At 35.5% G+C, this 18,750-nt stretch overlaps 1 protein-coding gene across 2 annotated transcripts in view; it reads right to left on the bottom strand.

Moving 5' to 3' along the window:
• BMPR2 (bone morphogenetic protein receptor type 2) overlaps positions 1 to 18,750 on the bottom strand; it is a 173,131-nt gene that overhangs the window by 15,469 nt on the left and 138,912 nt on the right. For both annotated transcript variants that reach the window (XM_023733002.1, XM_023733003.1), the window contains exons 7-10: positions 17,183 to 17,297; positions 12,770 to 12,930; positions 10,445 to 10,592; positions 3,847 to 3,983 (exon numbers count right to left, since the gene is read on the bottom strand). In XM_023733002.1, coding sequence (XP_023588770.1) covers positions 3,847 to 3,983; positions 10,445 to 10,592; positions 12,770 to 12,930; positions 17,183 to 17,297 — 561 coding nt within the window. The remainder of the gene's footprint in view (positions 1 to 3,846; positions 3,984 to 10,444; positions 10,593 to 12,769; positions 12,931 to 17,182; positions 17,298 to 18,750) is intronic.

Raw genomic sequence — 18,750 nt, 5'->3', positions numbered from 1 at the left:
TAATATAAAACAACAGCCCTAAATTGTGTGTGTGATTGTTAAAGCAGTATATTTACTGTAAATTTGGAAAAACACAGGAAAAAGGAGAAAAAGTCATTCCTGAACCCAATATTAGTGATAACTATGGTTATTATTTTCATATATTTCCCTTAGTCTATTTTCTATACTTTCATTTTTGTCAGGAAACTGTTCTTCCTCCCTTTATCGACTGATCTATGTTTGGTCCTTGGCATTTTAAAAATTAAAACCACTTTTTGCATTTATTAACATTTGAAAGATTTTGAGTTTTATTACTTAAAAAAACCTTTTTAATTACAATGCAACTATGAAAGCAAAAATGTCTCCTTTTAGACAGCACTGTATTTCTCTTTTCATAAACCACACACTTGCTATCTAACTCCAGTATTGGATTGTCACTGCAGAGAAGCAGCTCTACTCACTGCAGCACATTAGATTTAAATGCATTTGTTGGAAATGAACGAAGTTTTACTAATCCCTTACTTAGCAACCTACTCTAAATTGGGAGTAAAAAGCTTTCAGGTAAAAATGCACATCATGCATATCCCACAGAAAGTAACGGTAGGGTTGCCAAGAGATACTTGAAAATAATTCATCCTATTTGTTCAGGTGAAATAAAACAACACAGGGAAGATGAAGTTGCATTTTACTAGAATAAAATCTCACAAAGAGATTTTTCTTTGAGGAATGTTCTTGTGTGAGGCTGGCACCTCTAATTAATCCTGGGAGGATTCAGCCTCTTACTTGCTGCCTGGGACCTTGTAAGGGTTTGTTCCAGTCCCCATAGCAGGGACTACAGTTTGGAGGCAATCCTGAACATATGTGCCTGGCAACAGTCTCTTCCTCTACCTCATACTTGAAAAGGATTTTAATCTCATTTGAAAGAGAAGGCTTTCTTGAAGGTAGTCTACTGACAAAGATGACCATGAAGAAAATGTTCAACCTAAACCTGTGTGGAAACATATAGATAATGTCTCTATAGCCTCTCTCTGACATGTCATCACCTCACCTACATCAGGATCCAAAACAAAGATATTCTAATCCTAACAAGATAACCTAAAATTGAAATGTGAAAATATATAGTAAAATGATTCAAATTGCTTCCTTTTTTTCATTTTTTGTTCTTCACAGTCAAGAAAATTAATCTAAAAGTATCAGAAATTCTAATTAACACCTCCAAGATACAAAAATGCTATTATATTCTTAAAATGAACAGAATGCAATGGAAAAAGTAAACAATAAGAATTTTTAGAAGTTATAATTGGGGAAATTAAAAATTTAATGAACAGATGACTAATAGAATGGTAAAGGTGAAAAATAAATCCATGACTTGAAAGGCAAAGCTGAGTAAATCCTGAACAAGTTAGAACAAAATGACAGAAAATACAAGAAAAGAATTGAAACCTGAACATCAGGCAATTTAATATTTGTCTAATGGGAATCCCAGAAGGAAGGAATGGAAGAGAGGAAATAATATTTAAAATAACATAAGAAAATTCCTCTGAATTAGAGAAAGTTCTGAATTTTCAAGCTGACAATATATCTAGTACCAACAAAAATATATGTGAAAAGATGCAAGCTTAAATACATCCAGGTGAAATTTTAAAATTCCCAAGATAAAGTAAAAGCCTTAAAAGCTTATAAAGAAAACAAGAGGATTAAAAAAAATACATATATAACAAAACAAAAAACAATGGAATGAGACTGGCTGGCATCAGAATTCTCATTAGCAAGGCTGGATACTAGATGTCAACGGAGTAGCTGGTTTCAAGTTGTGAGAAAACTTATTTTTATCTTAAAACTATTACCTAGCCAAACTATTACTCAAGTGTGAGAGCAAGACAAACATTTTTGAACATACAAGGATTCAAGATGTTTACCACTGTTGCATATATTAACACACACTACTTAAGAAGAAACTTCATTAAAGAAAAAATGATTTATAAGAAAGAAATGACATGAGATTTTAAAAAATGTTGCTTCTGAATACAATCTAGGAAGAAGACAGAAAGAAAAAGTTGACAAGAAATCAAAGAGAATCCCTTGGATAACTGACTTTTGAAACATTTTCCCTCAATAGGCAGGAGCTTGTGGTACATAGTAACTAACATAAAACCAAAAACCAAGCCCCTTGCCAACAAGTCTATTCTGACTCATAGTGACCCTATAGGGCAGAGTAGAACTGCCCCACAGGGTTTCTAGGGAGCAGCTGGTGGATTTGAACTGCCTATCTTTTGGTTAGCCACCGAACGCTTAGCCACTGCAAGACTAGGGCTACATAGTAGTAACTAACGTAGAATTTATACTTCCTTCTCTAGGAGTCTCAGCATAATACTTTGCTGTGCAGTGAATGTTCTGCAAAATTCTGACTTTTTAATTTTTACATCAACCTATAGACAAAACAAAGCTCTGGTGGCACAGTAGGTTAAGTGCCCAGCTGCTAACTAAAAGGTCAGCAGTTCAAACCCACCAGTTGCTCTGCAGAAGAAAGATGTGGCAATCTTCTTCTGTAAAGATTACAGCCTTGGAAACCCTATGGGGCGGGGTTTTAGTCTGTCCTACAGGGTTGCTATGAGTCAGAATTTACTCAAGGGCAAGGGATTTAATTTTTTTTTATTATTTTATAAAAACATGATATAATAATAGATATAATATTATAAAACTGGAAGATGGTTAATTAGATATAACCTAAATAAGAATAAATATATGATTTAAAGTTATAATGGTAACTTCTAGAAGAGGGAATTTAAAAAAAACTGCTAAAGGGGTTACTTTTGGAGAGTGGTGGTAAGGATAGGTAGTCCTTTCCTTTTCCATTTCCTTGTTTATGTTCTATTTGATTTTTGTTTATCATGTGTAGGCATAACTTTAATTCTTTTTAAAAAATTGTTTCAAAAATAAGTATAGGGCACTCTCCTCAATCAGGAGTAATTAAATACTTATGATACATCATAAAATGGAATACTGACCAAATGGAAAGAATTAGACAGATATTAAGTGTTGACACGAATGTGTCCATAAGTAAAGACAAAACAAAAGAACCTCAGAGATGATACGGAGAATGAAATGATTCTTGTTGTTTTTGTTGTTGTGTGCTGTCAAGTTGATTCTGACTCCCAGTGACCCAATATAACAGAGTAGAACCACCCCATAGGGTTTCCTAGGCTGTAATCTTTACAGGAGTAGATTGCCAGGTCTTTTTTCCCGTCAAGCCACTAGTGGGTTTGAACAGCTGACCTTCTGGTTTGCAGCCGAAAGCTTAACCATTGATCCTACTTATGTAAAAAATAAATTGTGGAAGTGAGACTGTGTGTAAATGTTTTATAAGATTTTTTCAGTGTTACAGCAACAATTTTACTCAATTGGCAGGAATCTCTGAAGATAGTTTAGTATTGTGAACTGTATTTTGTAATAGGCAGAATTTATAGGCTATCCTTTCGTTTCAATTAGATCTAGCCTAAATTTCTATTAGCCATTGAATTTGTAAGTGTGTGCTAATTAACATTTTTGTTATCACTCTCAAGAGAATAAGATGGAACTTCAACAACATTTAAAATATTAACATGTTAATTATTCCAGCTGCTAATCCAATCTGGCGAACTTCAAACACATCCATTAGTCTCTCTAAATAGTACTGAAATTAAACTAAAAAACGGGACTTTTCTTCTATTGAAAACATGTAACATTATGAAAATCAAGTAAGTTGGATTCCTGGCATTAGGCAACCCTAAGAACTATTAACAATATTAACAGTCTATTTTTGCTTCAAACAACATTAAAATATATTTAGTCATAAGTTCTGTTTTTAATAATTCCGTTTTTTCTTACCAGGCTATTTTCTTTCCAGGCTTCTGGGAACTTGGGTCTCTGTTTTTCCCTGGACACCAGAACCTGCATATCTTCAAAAGTGGGGTGGTTTCCAACTTCTGTCTGAAAAGCCATCTGGTATTCTGGTACAGATTCACCTGTGTGTTTTTAGAAAAGGACAGAATAAAATTTCCAATTATCATAAAATGACAGAATAACAAGGGTATCTCTTGTACCATGTAAGCAAAGAAATTATTACGATACTTTTTTTTGAAACTTCCTCAGGCACATATGGAAATCCTAAAGAGACTCTGTTCTGGGTTTAATGCATTATTAATAAATGCTTTACTTAATAGTCCCAAAATGTTTGTGGATGTGATGGTTAATTTTATGCATTAACCTGGCTAGGCTACAGCACCCAGTTGCTTGGTCAAACACTAGTCTAGATGCTGTTACGAAGCAGTTATATGTAATTAAATCATTGGGCCTTAAGAAAAGTAGATTATACAATCTATAATGTGGGTAAGCTTCATCCAATCATTTGAAGGCCTTAAGCGAAAAAAGGAAGTTTTGCCTAGGGTGTATTCTACCTCTAGACTATAAATAGACATTCTTCCAGAACCTTTCCACTCCTTCATTCTTCCTGCTGCATGACCTATGGACTCTGGAATACAAGCCTGCAGAAATCTCCAGCCTGTCACCTGACCTACAGATTTTGGACTTGCCAGCCCCCACAATAGGGTCACTGTGAGTCGGAATCTTAACAGAAGCAGATGGCGAGGCCTATCTTCCAGGCCTTTAGGTTAGCAGTCAAGTACAAACCGTTTGTGCCACCTAGGGACCTCAATGATAGATAGCTATCTTTAAATGGTTTCTAACATTACTAAATGTAGGGGGAAAAGATTATTATATACCTAATATGTTATCAGGAGGGATCAGTCCCTGGAGAAAGACATCATGCTTGGTAAGGTAGAGGGTCAGTGAAAAAAAGAGGAAGACCCTCAATGAGATGAATTGACACAGTGGCTACAACAATGGGCTCAAGCACAGCAATAATGGTGAGGATGGCGCAGGACGGGGCAGTGTTTCGTTCTGTTGTACATAGGGTTGCTATGAGTCAGAACTGACTTGATGGCACCTAACAACAACAAAAGATGTACTTGGAGCCCTGGTGGCAAAGTGGTTAAGAGCTCAAGCTGCTAACCAAAAGGTTAGCAGTTCGAATCCACCAGCCACTCCTTGGAAACCCCATGGTGCAGTTCTACTCTGTTCTACAGGGTTGCTATGAGTTGGAATCAACTTGATGGCACACAGCAACAAGATGTACTTAATACTTTAAAATATTCCTGAACTCTGATCCAACACAGGGATGCGGGCAGTGAAGATGAGGAGAAAGTACAAGTTCTAGTACAACAAACACGTCTGTAAAACTAAATGTAAGTGAGTAGGTTGTACATTCACCGTGTCTCATTTTGTCATCAGCTCTATTATTATACAGACAGGTGGTATTAAATGTCACAAAAATGTTTATGATAATGGCCATTTCACAGAAAAATCAATATACTGATTTTTTAAAATTCCTCTTAAATAAGAAGCAGTATCTAGATTAAGAATTTTAAATGTCACTAATTAGTCCACCACTGTTAAATAACCCATTCATCATCAAATAAGCACAATTAGCTGCTTGTGATGAGAGGCTTCTGATTTTTACAAAATGTGATAAAATTAAACTTATTAGTAACATGGAGCCCTAGTGGTGCAGTGGTTAAGATCTTGGCTGCTAACCAAAAGGTTGGCAGTTCAAATCCACAAGCTGCTTGTTGGAAACCCTATGAGGCGGTTCTACTCAGCCCTATAGGGTCGCTATGAGTCAGGATCGACTTGACAGCACCTAACAACAACAGCAGTAAACATACTGAGCCATGCAGATGACCTCTGGGACCAACACTTAGAAATCCAGTGGTCTAGTCAAAATCTTGACAAAGAACACAGGAAAACTCCCTGCCACTCTCATTACCCAGTTAAAAATGGCAGGATAAATTAGAAGGAAGAACACCAGGATGAAGGATAAGGTATTTAGGTTTTAATCTTCGCTTCATCTCTACCTTGGAAAAGTCATTTAACTATTCTGTGTTTCAGTTTTCCTGTCAGCAAAATGACAATGTCTGCCTTCCTTATCTCACTCACAATGGAGATATTAATTACAAAGTTATAGTGACCCAAATGGAAAGTATGTTTAAAACATCTAATTTAAGCTTTATGTTTTTATTTGACTATCCGAAACAATCCATCAATACTTGCCTCCCACCAGTATTAAAAAATATTTTCAAAGATTAATTCTATAATCTATGCAGTACAGCACAAGTTTTTTTGAAGACTGTTGTGTTGCTGTTGTCAGTTGCCATTGAGTCGGCTCCGACTCATAGAGACCTTATGTATAAACATTGCCCAGTCCTGTGCCATCTTCATGATTATTGGTATGTTTGAGTCCCTTGCTGCAGCTGTTATGTAGTGCCTTCCAACCTAGGGGGCTCATCTTCTAACATTAAATCAGACAATATTCTGTACTGGAATACTAGGCTATCAAAAATACAAGTGATACTTTCACAAGTCTAAACATCTAAGCAGACAGTTGTTGCTGTGTGCCGCTGAAATATTCTGACTCATAGTGACCCTACAGGACAGAGGAGAACCGTCCCATAGGGTTTCCAAGGAGCAGCTGGTGGATTTGAACTGCTGACCTTTTGGTTAGCAGCCTCAGCTCTTAACCACTTCACCACCAGGGCTCATATACTTACTTCTGATTAACAACCATCAACATTGAACTTGAAAGACCAACTGAAGGATTAAATCAGCCAGTCAGTATTTCACTTTCTTCCTTTAGTGTGATAAAACTTCAACCCATACCATCTGTGAATTGTAAGATATTTACTAGTATATCTGATCTGTCTCTTTGAGACATACATATAGCACACATACACACCTTCTAAATGTTGTTCATTAGTTATTTTTTTCTTGAAATGCTGGTTTAGTAGAATAATTCGAAGCCCGCAAATTTGCTTCTCTATTTTAATTCATTATAACTAGAAAAATTGCTAAGTGAAATTCATACACAAACTTGTTTTGTGAATAGAATGACAATAAGAATTATCAAATAAATTTCCACTGTAACTACATAGTTCTAAATCTAATTGTTCCACAGGTACTTGTTTGAAGCTAACTTAGTTTTAGGCACCAGAGATGCAAAGATGAATATTAATGAAAAACAACATCATCATGGAAGATACTCGTCTTACTGGATTTTTAATTATTTTTTTATCTCTCTTTTTTTTTAAATTGTGCTTTAGATGAAGGTTTACAGAGCAAATTACTTTCTCATTAAACAATACATATATTGTTTGTGACATTGGTTGCCAACCTCACGACACATTAATGCTCTCCCCTTCTCGACCTTGGGTTCCCCATTTCCATTTGTCCATCTTTCCTGTCCTCTCCTGCCTTCTCATCCTTGCCCCTGGGCTGGTGTGCCCACTTGGTCTTGTATACATGGTTTAGCCACATGTATTATTGTTTGTTTTATGGGCCTGTCTAACCTTTGAAGGGTGAGCCTCAGGAGTGACCTCAGTACTGAGTTAAAAGGGTGCTGGGATTTCTTTTAAACTTTATAATCACTGGACTGCTCAAGAGAAGTTTTACAATCTCATTTTCTCTCAAATTGTCCAAAATAGATAGCATATCTAAGAATATCAAACACCATTTCCTGCTTCTCTCCCCATCTGTCACTTGTTAATTATGTCTCTAGCAGTGAGGAACTTCTTTAGTAACCTTCTCTAATTACTTTTGTTCTCTTTCTTTTTCTTGTTTCCTTTTTTCCTTTCTCCCTCTCAAACTTTGCAGCATTTCACTCCTTCCTTGTAATATAGATACCTAATTCATTTATTTTTCTTATATTCTCCAGAAAGAGGCAGATTTCATTTACATAGTGCTTCTATTTAATAACAAAACATGCACTGCATTTAGAGGTAAACCTCAAAAGTTTTAAAAATATTTTGTAAGAATTTTACAATTATCATATGCTATTTATATTTATGTTCTAGGTTTATTAATACCTCTTTGTGATCTTTTTCTTTTCAACTTCCACCCTATTTCACTGATAAAATTTTCAACAGTTCTCTGTATCCTCTGAATCTGCTTTCTTCATAATCTTCTTTCCTACTTCCTCCCTGGTGGCGCAGTGGTTAAGTGCTTGGTTGCTAACCAAAAGGTCAGCAGTTCAAACCCAACAGCTGCTCTGCGGGAAAAAGATGTGGCAGTCTGCTTCCGTAAAGATCACAGCCTTGGAAACCCTATGAGGCAGTTCTACTCTATCCTATAAGGGTCGCCGTGAGTTGGAATCGACTTGATGGCAATGGATTTAGTTTGGTTTGGATATCCTCTGTGAGGTCCCTGGGTGGCACAAATGGTTTGCATTTGACTAGTAACCTAAAGGTTGGCAATTCAAACCCACCCAGAGATACCACGGAAGAAAGGGCTGGCAATCTGCTTTCTTAAAGATTACATCTAAGAAAACCATATGGTGCATTTTTACTCTGTAACGCATGGGATTGCCGTCAAGTCAGAATCGACTCCATGGCAATGGGTTTGTTCTTTTTTGTTTTTTATACCCTCTGAAATATGATTTCCGTCTTCCCTATCCAACAGAAATTCCTATTATAATACCAATGACCTCCTTCTATTCAAATTCAAAGATTATTCCACAGCTCTGTTTCCTTTAGACATTTTAGTTACATCTATTGCCATCAATCTTGGATCTTACTAACATTGACTTCCAAGACGCTCTAATTTCTTAGTCTTCTCACTATTTTTCTGATCATTTGTCTTCTTCCTGGGGTGATCCCAATATTAAATCTTTAATCACCAATTTTTCTCTCTGTTCATTTATTCCCTTAGGGGAGTACATCTACTCACATTTTCTCAGTTATTGTCTATATACAGACAACTCCCAAATAATCATTTTAATCTTAGTTCTCTCAACATCCTCTTTAATTTCTTTAAAAAATTGTCTTCAGTATTCTGTCAATACCCCATCCAAAGGTCTCCATAATTAACTCATCTTTCCAATGTAAACCAATATTCCTTCCTAAGTTCCCGGCTGCCACCCTCACTATTTCTCACACTTCTGAATCTTTTTCAATTCCTTAGACCCCTTGTCTTCCAACAGCTAACCAGAACCACAGATACCGTCTGCATTTTCTCTCAGATGTGCCCTTTCTTTCCCATTTCCATATCCAGCATTCTAGCATATCTTAATGCAACTCTTTTCTTTTTCCTATTTAAACCCCTCTAGTTCTTTCTGTTTCAACTCATCCTACGTATCTGCTAAAATAGTCTTTTGCAAACAAGATTTAATTGCCTTTCTCCATGTAAATATCTGGTATCGCTCCTTTTTTATCAAATCAAAAGCAATAGCTGTTCTTTTAATGCAGCAGTTGTTCAAAAAATGTTGTCGACGGCAGTATATTAATATTGATGAGAGCATCATTTTAGTCAGATATGCCTCTAAAACAAAAATCTTGGATTAGAATAAAAAAAAAAGCTGTGGCCAAGTTCCAATAATAATAGAATACTTGCAATACTACTGCAATTGCTGCTATTTTCAGAAAAACACCTCAGTTGAGAATTCTGTACTTTCAATTAACTAGAAAACGTACTTCTAAATAATAACTGATTGACCTGTAATTAATCTAATTATTAATTTATTTTACTATATTTTAGAATTATTAACTGATTTTTAATGCTTAATATCTTTAGAGAAAAACAATTCAACCCCACTGTTTTTATTAAATAGCCTCATTTCATAAATTTGTCTAATGCTGACTCATTTTTTTTTTTTTTCGTTTTTCTATACTTTTAATGGTATTTATTCTTATAAGGTAGAGGCCATAAATATCAAATAATTTGTAAAGCATATAGAATTTCAATCCACAGACTGGTACTTATTATAGGTTTTTATATGACAATAACAATAGTGATATAATCCTAACAAGGGAAGTAAAACAGTAAATTCACCTCGCTATTTTAAGTAAGCAAGCCTCAGAAGTAAGCATTCACATTACACGAGTGTTCTTTCACGTAAAAAAGAGACAAAGAGAAAGAAGGGGGAGGAGGAGGGGGAGAGAGAAGGAAAAAAGGAAGGAATGAAGGGAAGAAGAAAGGAAGGAAAGCGTGTTCATATTGTTGACAATGGATAATTCATTGCTTCTAATTCCCTATTGGGTCAACTCAGGAAACCCTGTTAAGTGTACCTTGTCCCAAATGCTCAGAGGGTGCATAAGGAAAATGGTTACTAAAGCAATCAAAGCCCAAACTAAACACAGCTAAATAAGCTATGAGCAATTAATTAAATTGCACCCAGAAGCAAACTTGGAGTCGTTTAAAAAAAAAAAAATCCCTGATTCACATCCTTCTGCTAATAATATCTAAGAACACTAGATGGCAATGAACTACAGGTTTAAATGAAAGGAAAAAGATTCTTACATAAAGTTACTTAATATAGTTAGAGAAAGAAGATATAACTGCTTAACTTCAAAACATCAACTTTTGATAACAGTTCTCTTACCTGGGAAGAGGTCTGTGCATCTCATAAATATCTCCCAATAGATTAGTCCAAGTGCATACATGTCTACTTGTTTCAAAGCTGATTCACAGTCCCTTAGGTTCACAGCTCCTTCTAGCACTTCTGGTGCCATATATCTGATTGTGCCAACCTGATAAATTAAAGTGATATTTTTCAGTAACAGAATGTAACATATTCAGAAGGGCAGGCATTAGACCAGAAGTTATATGCAAAGTTTAATAATGTCAGTGATATATGATTTGACCCTAAGCATGTCACTGACCCTTTCTATACGTGATTTTTCACCTGTAAAGTGCCCTTCCTGAATAGTTAAACTGTGATAAATCCATTCTATGGAATACTACTCATCAATCATAAAGAATGAGCTAGATCCTTCTATGTGTATCAACATAAAAAACTCTGTAAGACACAGTAAGTAAAAAAATTGCAAAACAATATGTACAAAATTTAATATTTTTTAAAACTCACAAAAATACATTTACATATGTATAGACATATATATGTGAATGTAGAGAAAAAGGATAGGAATACTATATTCCACATTGTCATAGTGATTATTTCTAGGGGAGGCATTTGAAGGGATTTCCACTTTATATCATCAGAAACTTCCACAATGAGAATCCATTCATTTATCGCTTGTCCTTGTGTAATTTAAGAAAATAAAATTTAAATGTGCTTCTCTGATAAGTTATGAATAAAGATAAAGCACACGGTATTTATGTTAGAGGCCTTAGAAATCATAAGAATAAAAGTGATCATAATTTCTAGGCACTATCACTGACTCTTAACTTTTTCATTTAAACCATGGTTTGTCAACAGCAACACTACTGACATTTTGGACAATTCTTTGTTTGGGGAGACTACTGTGTGCACTGTATGATGTTCAGCAGCCCCTACTAGAAGCCAATAGCATCCTCCCCTCCCCAGCTGTGACGGCCAAAAATGTCTCCAGACATTACCAAGTGTCCCCTGAAGGACAAAATCACCCCTGGTTGAGAACAACTGATTTAAATGGAAAAGTAGGACAGTATATTTCTGTCATATCAATCTATAGGCTGTAGTTCTAATAAATATTCTATGCAATTACCATGATCTTTACAACAGCGTCCACTGCTCTTGTTTAGCAACTGGGAAAGCCATCTGGAGCTGTGGTTTTTGGGTAAGAGAGAATACTGGGAGAATGACTAAAGTTCGCGAACTTCAGGCGTAGGGATAATGAAGCATGATCCCAACATATCTCTCTAGAGTTTAGGGTCAACATACTCAGAGGCATCTCCAGACTACTATAAGCAGTGGGGGAGCTGTAAGGAATGCTTAATAATGGCTCACACAAAGTTATGTGGTTACGACCGTGACTCATTTACATTCTGTGCCACAAACTGAGAAGTTATACTACAATACCAGACTATATCACACATTACATTCACCTATGTTTGTAGACTTTCAAAAAGGAAATTATGTCACCAGAAGGTTGACTGTACCAGCTCAAACTTGGTAACTTTATTCTTGCTTCAAAAATCAGTTCTACCCCCAGATTATGGTCCTATGACACCCCTCTGACTTGGAACTACAGCCATTCCAGAAACCACCTTCCAGCCAAGCAACAGACAGGCCTATAAAATAATAACACCTGAGAAGAACATGCTCCTTAAAACAATTATACAAGACCACAAGGGCAACATTTGTCCAAATGTAAATATGAGAAGGCAGGAAGGAGTAGGAAAACCAGATGAAAGGAAACAGGAACCCAGGGCAGAAATGGGGAGAGCGCTGACAAACGCTGTGGAGATTGCAACCAATGTCATGGAACACTCTGTGTACAATTTGTTGAATGGAAAACTAATTTGCTCTGTAAACTTTCACCTAAAACACAATAAAACACTTTAAAAAAATCAGTTCCTACATTGTTTAGGGGGCACTGAGCTAAAATTTGAAAATGGACAGTGCCAATGGTTGCACAACATGATGAATATAATTAATGCCACGGAATTATACATGTAAAAAATGTTGAAATGGCAAATGTTTCGTTATACATATACTTACTCAAATATAAAAAGATCAGTTCCTACAAAAATCCTTTTAATGCTTGTCAAAATAAGTTGGAATGGCAGTGATTTCCAAAATGAACTGATGCACTTTACAAAGGACTTTATGCAGTATCTTTTTTGTATTCCCTAATTTTGTAATTCCTAATATATTGCAGTTGGCAGCATATATGGATAACAGTCCTGAGTGGTTAGTGGATTTTTTAATTCAATTCATTATGCTTACAAGTATTTCAGTGGGATACCTTTTGTATACACCCACCTCACTTATGGCTGCATTATCTTCTTCGCCTGGGCGCACAAGTCTATTTCCAGTCAGCCTCATGGACAGCCCAAAGTCACTAATAACACAGGTTCCATCATTTTTCACCAGTACATTTCTGCTGTTTAAATCTCGATGGGAAATGGCAGGTTTGTAATGATCTGTTTGGATAATTTCAATATTTATTAATACATAGTTATTTTTGTTGTTGTGTGCTATATTGGATATGAAATGAGAATGCAGATAATAGGAACTACATGAATATAGAAGATGGTATTATTTTTCTGCCTATTAATTTTCTAATACCAAAAAAGGACACAAGAGATCAAAACTTAGACTCACAATTATCACTATTTTCTAATATATTTTATAATACAACTCTTCTCATATGTACGGTTAACTAAGTGTTAAACATTCAGCTGTACCTAATAGCCAACATGTTGCTGTTTCTAACTCTAACACACATTGGGGTTTTCTCTTCATTTCTAGGGTAGCAAAAGAAGGCAAGAGAAGAAGGAATACTTGGTATAAACAACAAAAAAAGTCAACTTGTCTAAACTAAGCATCAACAAAAAACTGAAGTGGCTCCAAAATTTCTATAGAAATGTTAAACTGTTTTCCTATGGCTTAACAGATCACACCTGTGATGCATATCCCAGTTCTGCCCTGAAGTTTAGCCATGTCTCTAAGCCCACCTCAGTTCTTCAAATCTAACTAACCTGTTGCTGTTGAGTCAATTCTGACTCATGGTGACCCTAAAGGACAGAGTAGAACTGCCCCATAGAGTTTCCAAGGAATGGCTGGTGGACTCGAACGCCGAACTTTGGTTAGCAGCCGAGCTCTTAACCACTGCGCCACCAGGGCTCCTAGAAAGAGCTTTATAACAGATTCGGAGAACAAGTGGAGGAGCTAGCATCTCCCAGCAAGACATGAAAACCTGTTTTCTAATTTTACAGAGAAGTAAGCAGTGTTATACTCATTATTGTTTCACATTTATCACTATAGGGTCGCTATGAATTGGAATCAACTCAACAGCAGTGGGTTTTTGGTTTTTCACATTATCACTGGACTATATGGTCCTTGAAGGTAGACAAAGAATATGTTTTCCCTGATTTTAAAAAGTTTGGCACAAAGCAGACACACAATAAATGTTTGTTGACTGAAAGAATAAATTTAATGTAAGCCCCTCATTTAAAATGTTACATTGTTTTTTCCTATCTAAAAGGAAATCTTTTATAAACCTTGTATTAAACAAATCTATAGTTCTTGAAACAAACAAACAAAAAAATTCTATAGCACGGTTTCTGAAATTCTTATGGCTACAAAGAAATAGAGCAATCAGACCAAAATCAATCATAAATTTATTGAGTGTTTGTATTTAGGTACAAATAGACTCAGTATTTTGATTTATTATTCTCATTAGTGGGTAGAGACTGCAGTTTCACCAACAAGGAAATTGGAAAGAAGGATAACAATTCCTTTGATATAAAAGAATAAAGCAACAGCACAATTGGAAGCAAAAAATCGGAGTTACCATATATATTTCTTCATCTAAGAGTTGATTTCTTTCTCATTTTCTCCCCTTCCCACTTGCTTTCCAGCCTTCCAAAGCTTGTACTAACTTGGCTCCTACTCGATTCCTACAAGAGTTGCATTCCTTACACTGGATAAAACCACAACATAAGTATATGTGGTATAATCTATAGCTGATATTTATAAAGGAAAATTTATAGAGATATTGGAAAATGTTTATATACTGATACCAACTCAGTATTTAAATTAGAAGATCTCACACTTTAGGGAAACTAGGACAATGATGGGGAGCAGGTCAATGAGCCAGTGAGACAGACAGAGGGGGAAATAGACTTGTGCTTCCTGCTATCTTTTAAAAGAAAAGGAAAAGAAAGGAAAGGAGAAAGGGAGAATAGAGAAGAGACAAGATAAAACTCAAGACACTATCCTCCCTGCCATCACCAATGCAAAGGGAAGAGCTAACTGTAGACTGTCCTTCGGAGAAGCCTTTTTCATTTTAAGGTGCCTTCAGTATTCATTTTAAGCTTTTTTTGCGGGGTGGGGGGGTGGTAATGGCAAGAAAGGGGCAGAACATACAGTGATTTTGCCCTGGGAAACAGCACTGTACTAAGCGAAGCCTTTCCTGGATAAGCAAATATGTCAAAGGAAAGTATGATATGATATTATTTTAATTACATTAAAAAATAAAACCTGAACAAAAAATAGTCTCTTTGTGGATATATACATACATACACACACACACACACACACACACACACAGAGCAAAGGAGGACTTGGAAAAATAGATACAAATTAGTTAACAGTAATTTTTCTGTGAGGTTTTTGAATGAGCTACATATGTTCTTTCTTAATTAGATTTTTTTTTGTAATAAGAGTCCATTGCTATTATTATAAAGAAAAAAATTCACAGGAGAACCAATTACTTTAAATTACCAATAAATAAACAGGCTCAACTCTTCTTTATTCTGAAGTAACAAATAGACAAATAAGTATTAATAGCATTATTCCTAGCTACCAAACTTCTACCCTAACCAGCAAATTTACATCTAAGGATATTGAGCAGAATATAGTTCTCTGAAAGAACACCTTACAATGTTTTAAAATAGTATGGTATATTTGAGAATATTTTTTAAATAATTAGGTAAAACCGTAAATACAAATGGCTACTATACTGATATCATATTCAATGACATTTATATACTCAGTTTTAAAAAAGGTAACTGTTTAATGATAACATTAGGCAATGTTTCAGAGTAATAGCTATGTTTAAATAAAACTCATATTTGAAGACAATCATTCTTTGCCCATGTTTGACTAAAAACCTTGCTGAATTATGCAAGCCTTGAACAGTGGGATTAGGATGGTATTTTAAGTTCTGTGCTAAGCCAGCTTTTTGAAGGAGTTATAATAATATTTAAGAGTAAGGGAACACATCCAAACTGTTAATCTGCTAAAGCACTAAAGCAAGTGCGTCAAGTTGCTGACACAGGCGATAGCAGTGGTCAATTCTGTATTCAGGAAAGGCAAGATGTCAAGATAAATGAACTAATAAATTATTCAGAAGAAATTATTTATATATGAATCATCAGCTAGAAAAGATGACCCACAGCTATTATACATGGAACAAAGACCTAAGAAACCGATACATTAAGGATTCTCTTCACAACAGAGGTCATTGAGATTTAAAAAAGCAATGTTCTGGGCTACAATATGACAAGAAAATGCCGTAATGGATGAAAGCTTAAGAAAGCATGGAGACAGAATTTTCACAGTAAAGCTAATTTAGAGGTGCCTGTGATCTGAGGTGTATTTTGAAACAAAGTGAGAAAACAAATGTATTGAAGAGATGCTGTCAACAACTAGCAAAAATGTGCATTGAAGCTGAGGAACACAGGAGTTATAGCAAGAACAAAACCACACAGTGTGAAACACTGGCAAGCCTCACTCCCCATCATCCATTCTTCCCTCCCTACTTAGTAACAGAAACCAATTTTATTTGAGGCAGCAATGCACCCAGATTTAAAAAAAAACCATTAGAATCGACTTGATGGCAGCCGGTCTTTTGCAGTTAAGTGTGGCAACAAAATGGAAGCATAAGAGTGGGACTTGTGGAGGCAGAAGGGAACAATTCCTTCTACCTCCCCTCCCTTCTTCCTGCTGACTAGAACACAGCATGATGAACGAGGTCACCTTTAAAATGGAAGCCATATATAAAGGATGGTGGAGAAGAAATATCGGAGACTAATAATGCTGATGCTGCCCCAACAACCCTAGACTGTCTACCTTAGACTCTTACACAAGAAAGAAAAAAATTCTTTCTTATTGAAGCCACTGTTATTTTTCCCTCCTGACAGATTTTGCAAAACCAAATTCTAGCTAACTGAACCACTAACTTATAAAAAGATACATTTAGGTTTTATACTAAAGACCAACCCATAGAATAAAGATTCAAGAGGTATTAAAACTAAAGAATAATGCATTGTAGTTTATTTAAATAAACACAATAAATACAAGGAAAACAAAATATAGCCTAGCTCTGAAGTTCTTAGCCTAAGAATCATAGATGGGCTTTCAATGGGTCTGAGAACCCCCTAGAATCATAAAAAAAAAAAAATTTTCTAAGTATGTCTACATGTGTTCCTTTACAGGGAGAGAGTTTAGAGGTTTAACCTAATTCTCAAAGGAATCCATGATCCCTCAAATCTTGAAGTTCTTTTTCTTATTCTTCATATCCCATTTCAAATACGTTTCCTCATGCTAGATCTTTTAAACAACTGGCTATAATATAAAATGTCCTTTACTCTGAAGATATGATTAAAATTTCCCTTTGTGAATTTTAATCCCACATGAGTGTCATTACTCTTCTATTTATTGTCTTACCTCCTCGTGGTAATTCTGTGTGAAGATAAGCCAGTCCTCTGGTCACAGAATGAGCCAGACGGCAGGAGCTTACCCAGTCACTTGTATGGAGACTCAAATACTTGCACAGGGATCCCTATATAGAGGAAAACAACACAAAAAATAAAAAAGTGGGATTAATTTACTTGAACACGAGGTGGTAAGTTAGTAGCCTTACAAAGGATTTGCACAGGCTAGGATTTCATGAAGACCTAATGAATTACTACATTTCAGAATCTCAAAAAAGTTAGCAAGACATTTTCGTGGGCAGAGAGAAGAGGAAGAAAATGGAAAGGAAAAGAGAATTTAAACATTATCAATCATTAAGTTTCCAATATTAAAAACTATGAATGGTTATTTCCTTTTAAAGGCATTTTTGATCTACTGAAATAAGGTAGAAAAATAATTCTTTTAGACTCTTTCTTTACTTACACACTGTTATCTTTTACCAGTACAAATACAAACATATGTTTTACAAGTAGAAAATTCAAGACTTTTTTTAATTTAATTTTTTTTAAGTAATATTTTTTAAAATTATTGTGCTTTAAGTGAAAGTTTACAATTCAAGTTAGTCTCTCATACAAAAATTTATAGATACTTTATTTTGTGACCCTACCTGCTCTCCCTATAATGTGACAGCACACTCTTCCTTTCCACCCCGGATTTCCCATGTCCATTCAACCAGTTCCTGACTATCTCTGACTTCTCATCTCGCCTCCAGACGAGAGCTGCCCATTTAATCTCATGTATCTACTTGAGCTAAGAAGCACACTCTTCATGAGTATCATTTTATGTCCCATAGTCCATCTAATCCTTGTCTGAAGAATTGGTACAATGCTTTTTAATATATATCTATGTCAGTGCTACTCAAAGTGCTTGTCCACAAAATGTTTATTATCAGTCTGTGATAAGGATCTCACACTAGAATGAATATCAGTCAAAGCTTCACTGAAAAAGTCTTGCTACAAAAAGAAAAAAAAAAGCTGAACTAAACAGTATAATTAGTGATATAGTTGATTCACATTCTGGAGTGAGATCCTTATCTCACTGAGAACAATTAATAACCAGTTTGTGTGTAGAACAAAACTCAAATTCATGAAAAAGACCAGATTTACAGGTCTGACAGAGACTGAAGGAACCCCCAAGCCTATGGTCCTTAGAAACCCTTGTAACTTGGAACTGAAGCCATTTCTGGAGATCACCTTTCAGCCAAGCAATAGACAGGCCTATAAAATAAACAATAACACTTGTGAGGAAAGTTCCCCTTACAACAATAACCTGTATGAGAGAATAAAAGGGCAACATGTGCCCAAAAGCAAAGACGAGAAGGCAGCAGGGGGGCAGGAAAACTGTACAAAATGGAAACAGGGAATTCAGGGTAATGGGGAGAGTCCTGACACATTGCAGGAATTGCAACCAACATCCTGGAACAATTTGTATATAAACTATTGAATGGGAAACTAATTTGCTCTGTAAACCTTCACCTAAGGCACAATAGTAATAACCAGTTTGTGAATCAACACTGCACTATATTACATTGGTCCTTCTGA

Source organism: Trichechus manatus, unplaced genomic scaffold (genome assembly GCF_000243295.1).
Source record: "Trichechus manatus latirostris isolate Lorelei unplaced genomic scaffold, TriManLat1.0 scaffold00056, whole genome shotgun sequence".
In the NCBI taxonomy this organism is placed as follows: domain Eukaryota; kingdom Metazoa; phylum Chordata; class Mammalia; order Sirenia; family Trichechidae; genus Trichechus; species Trichechus manatus.
The sequence above is the reverse complement of the archived record's forward strand: the minus strand, read 5'-3'. Positions and strand labels throughout refer to the sequence as shown.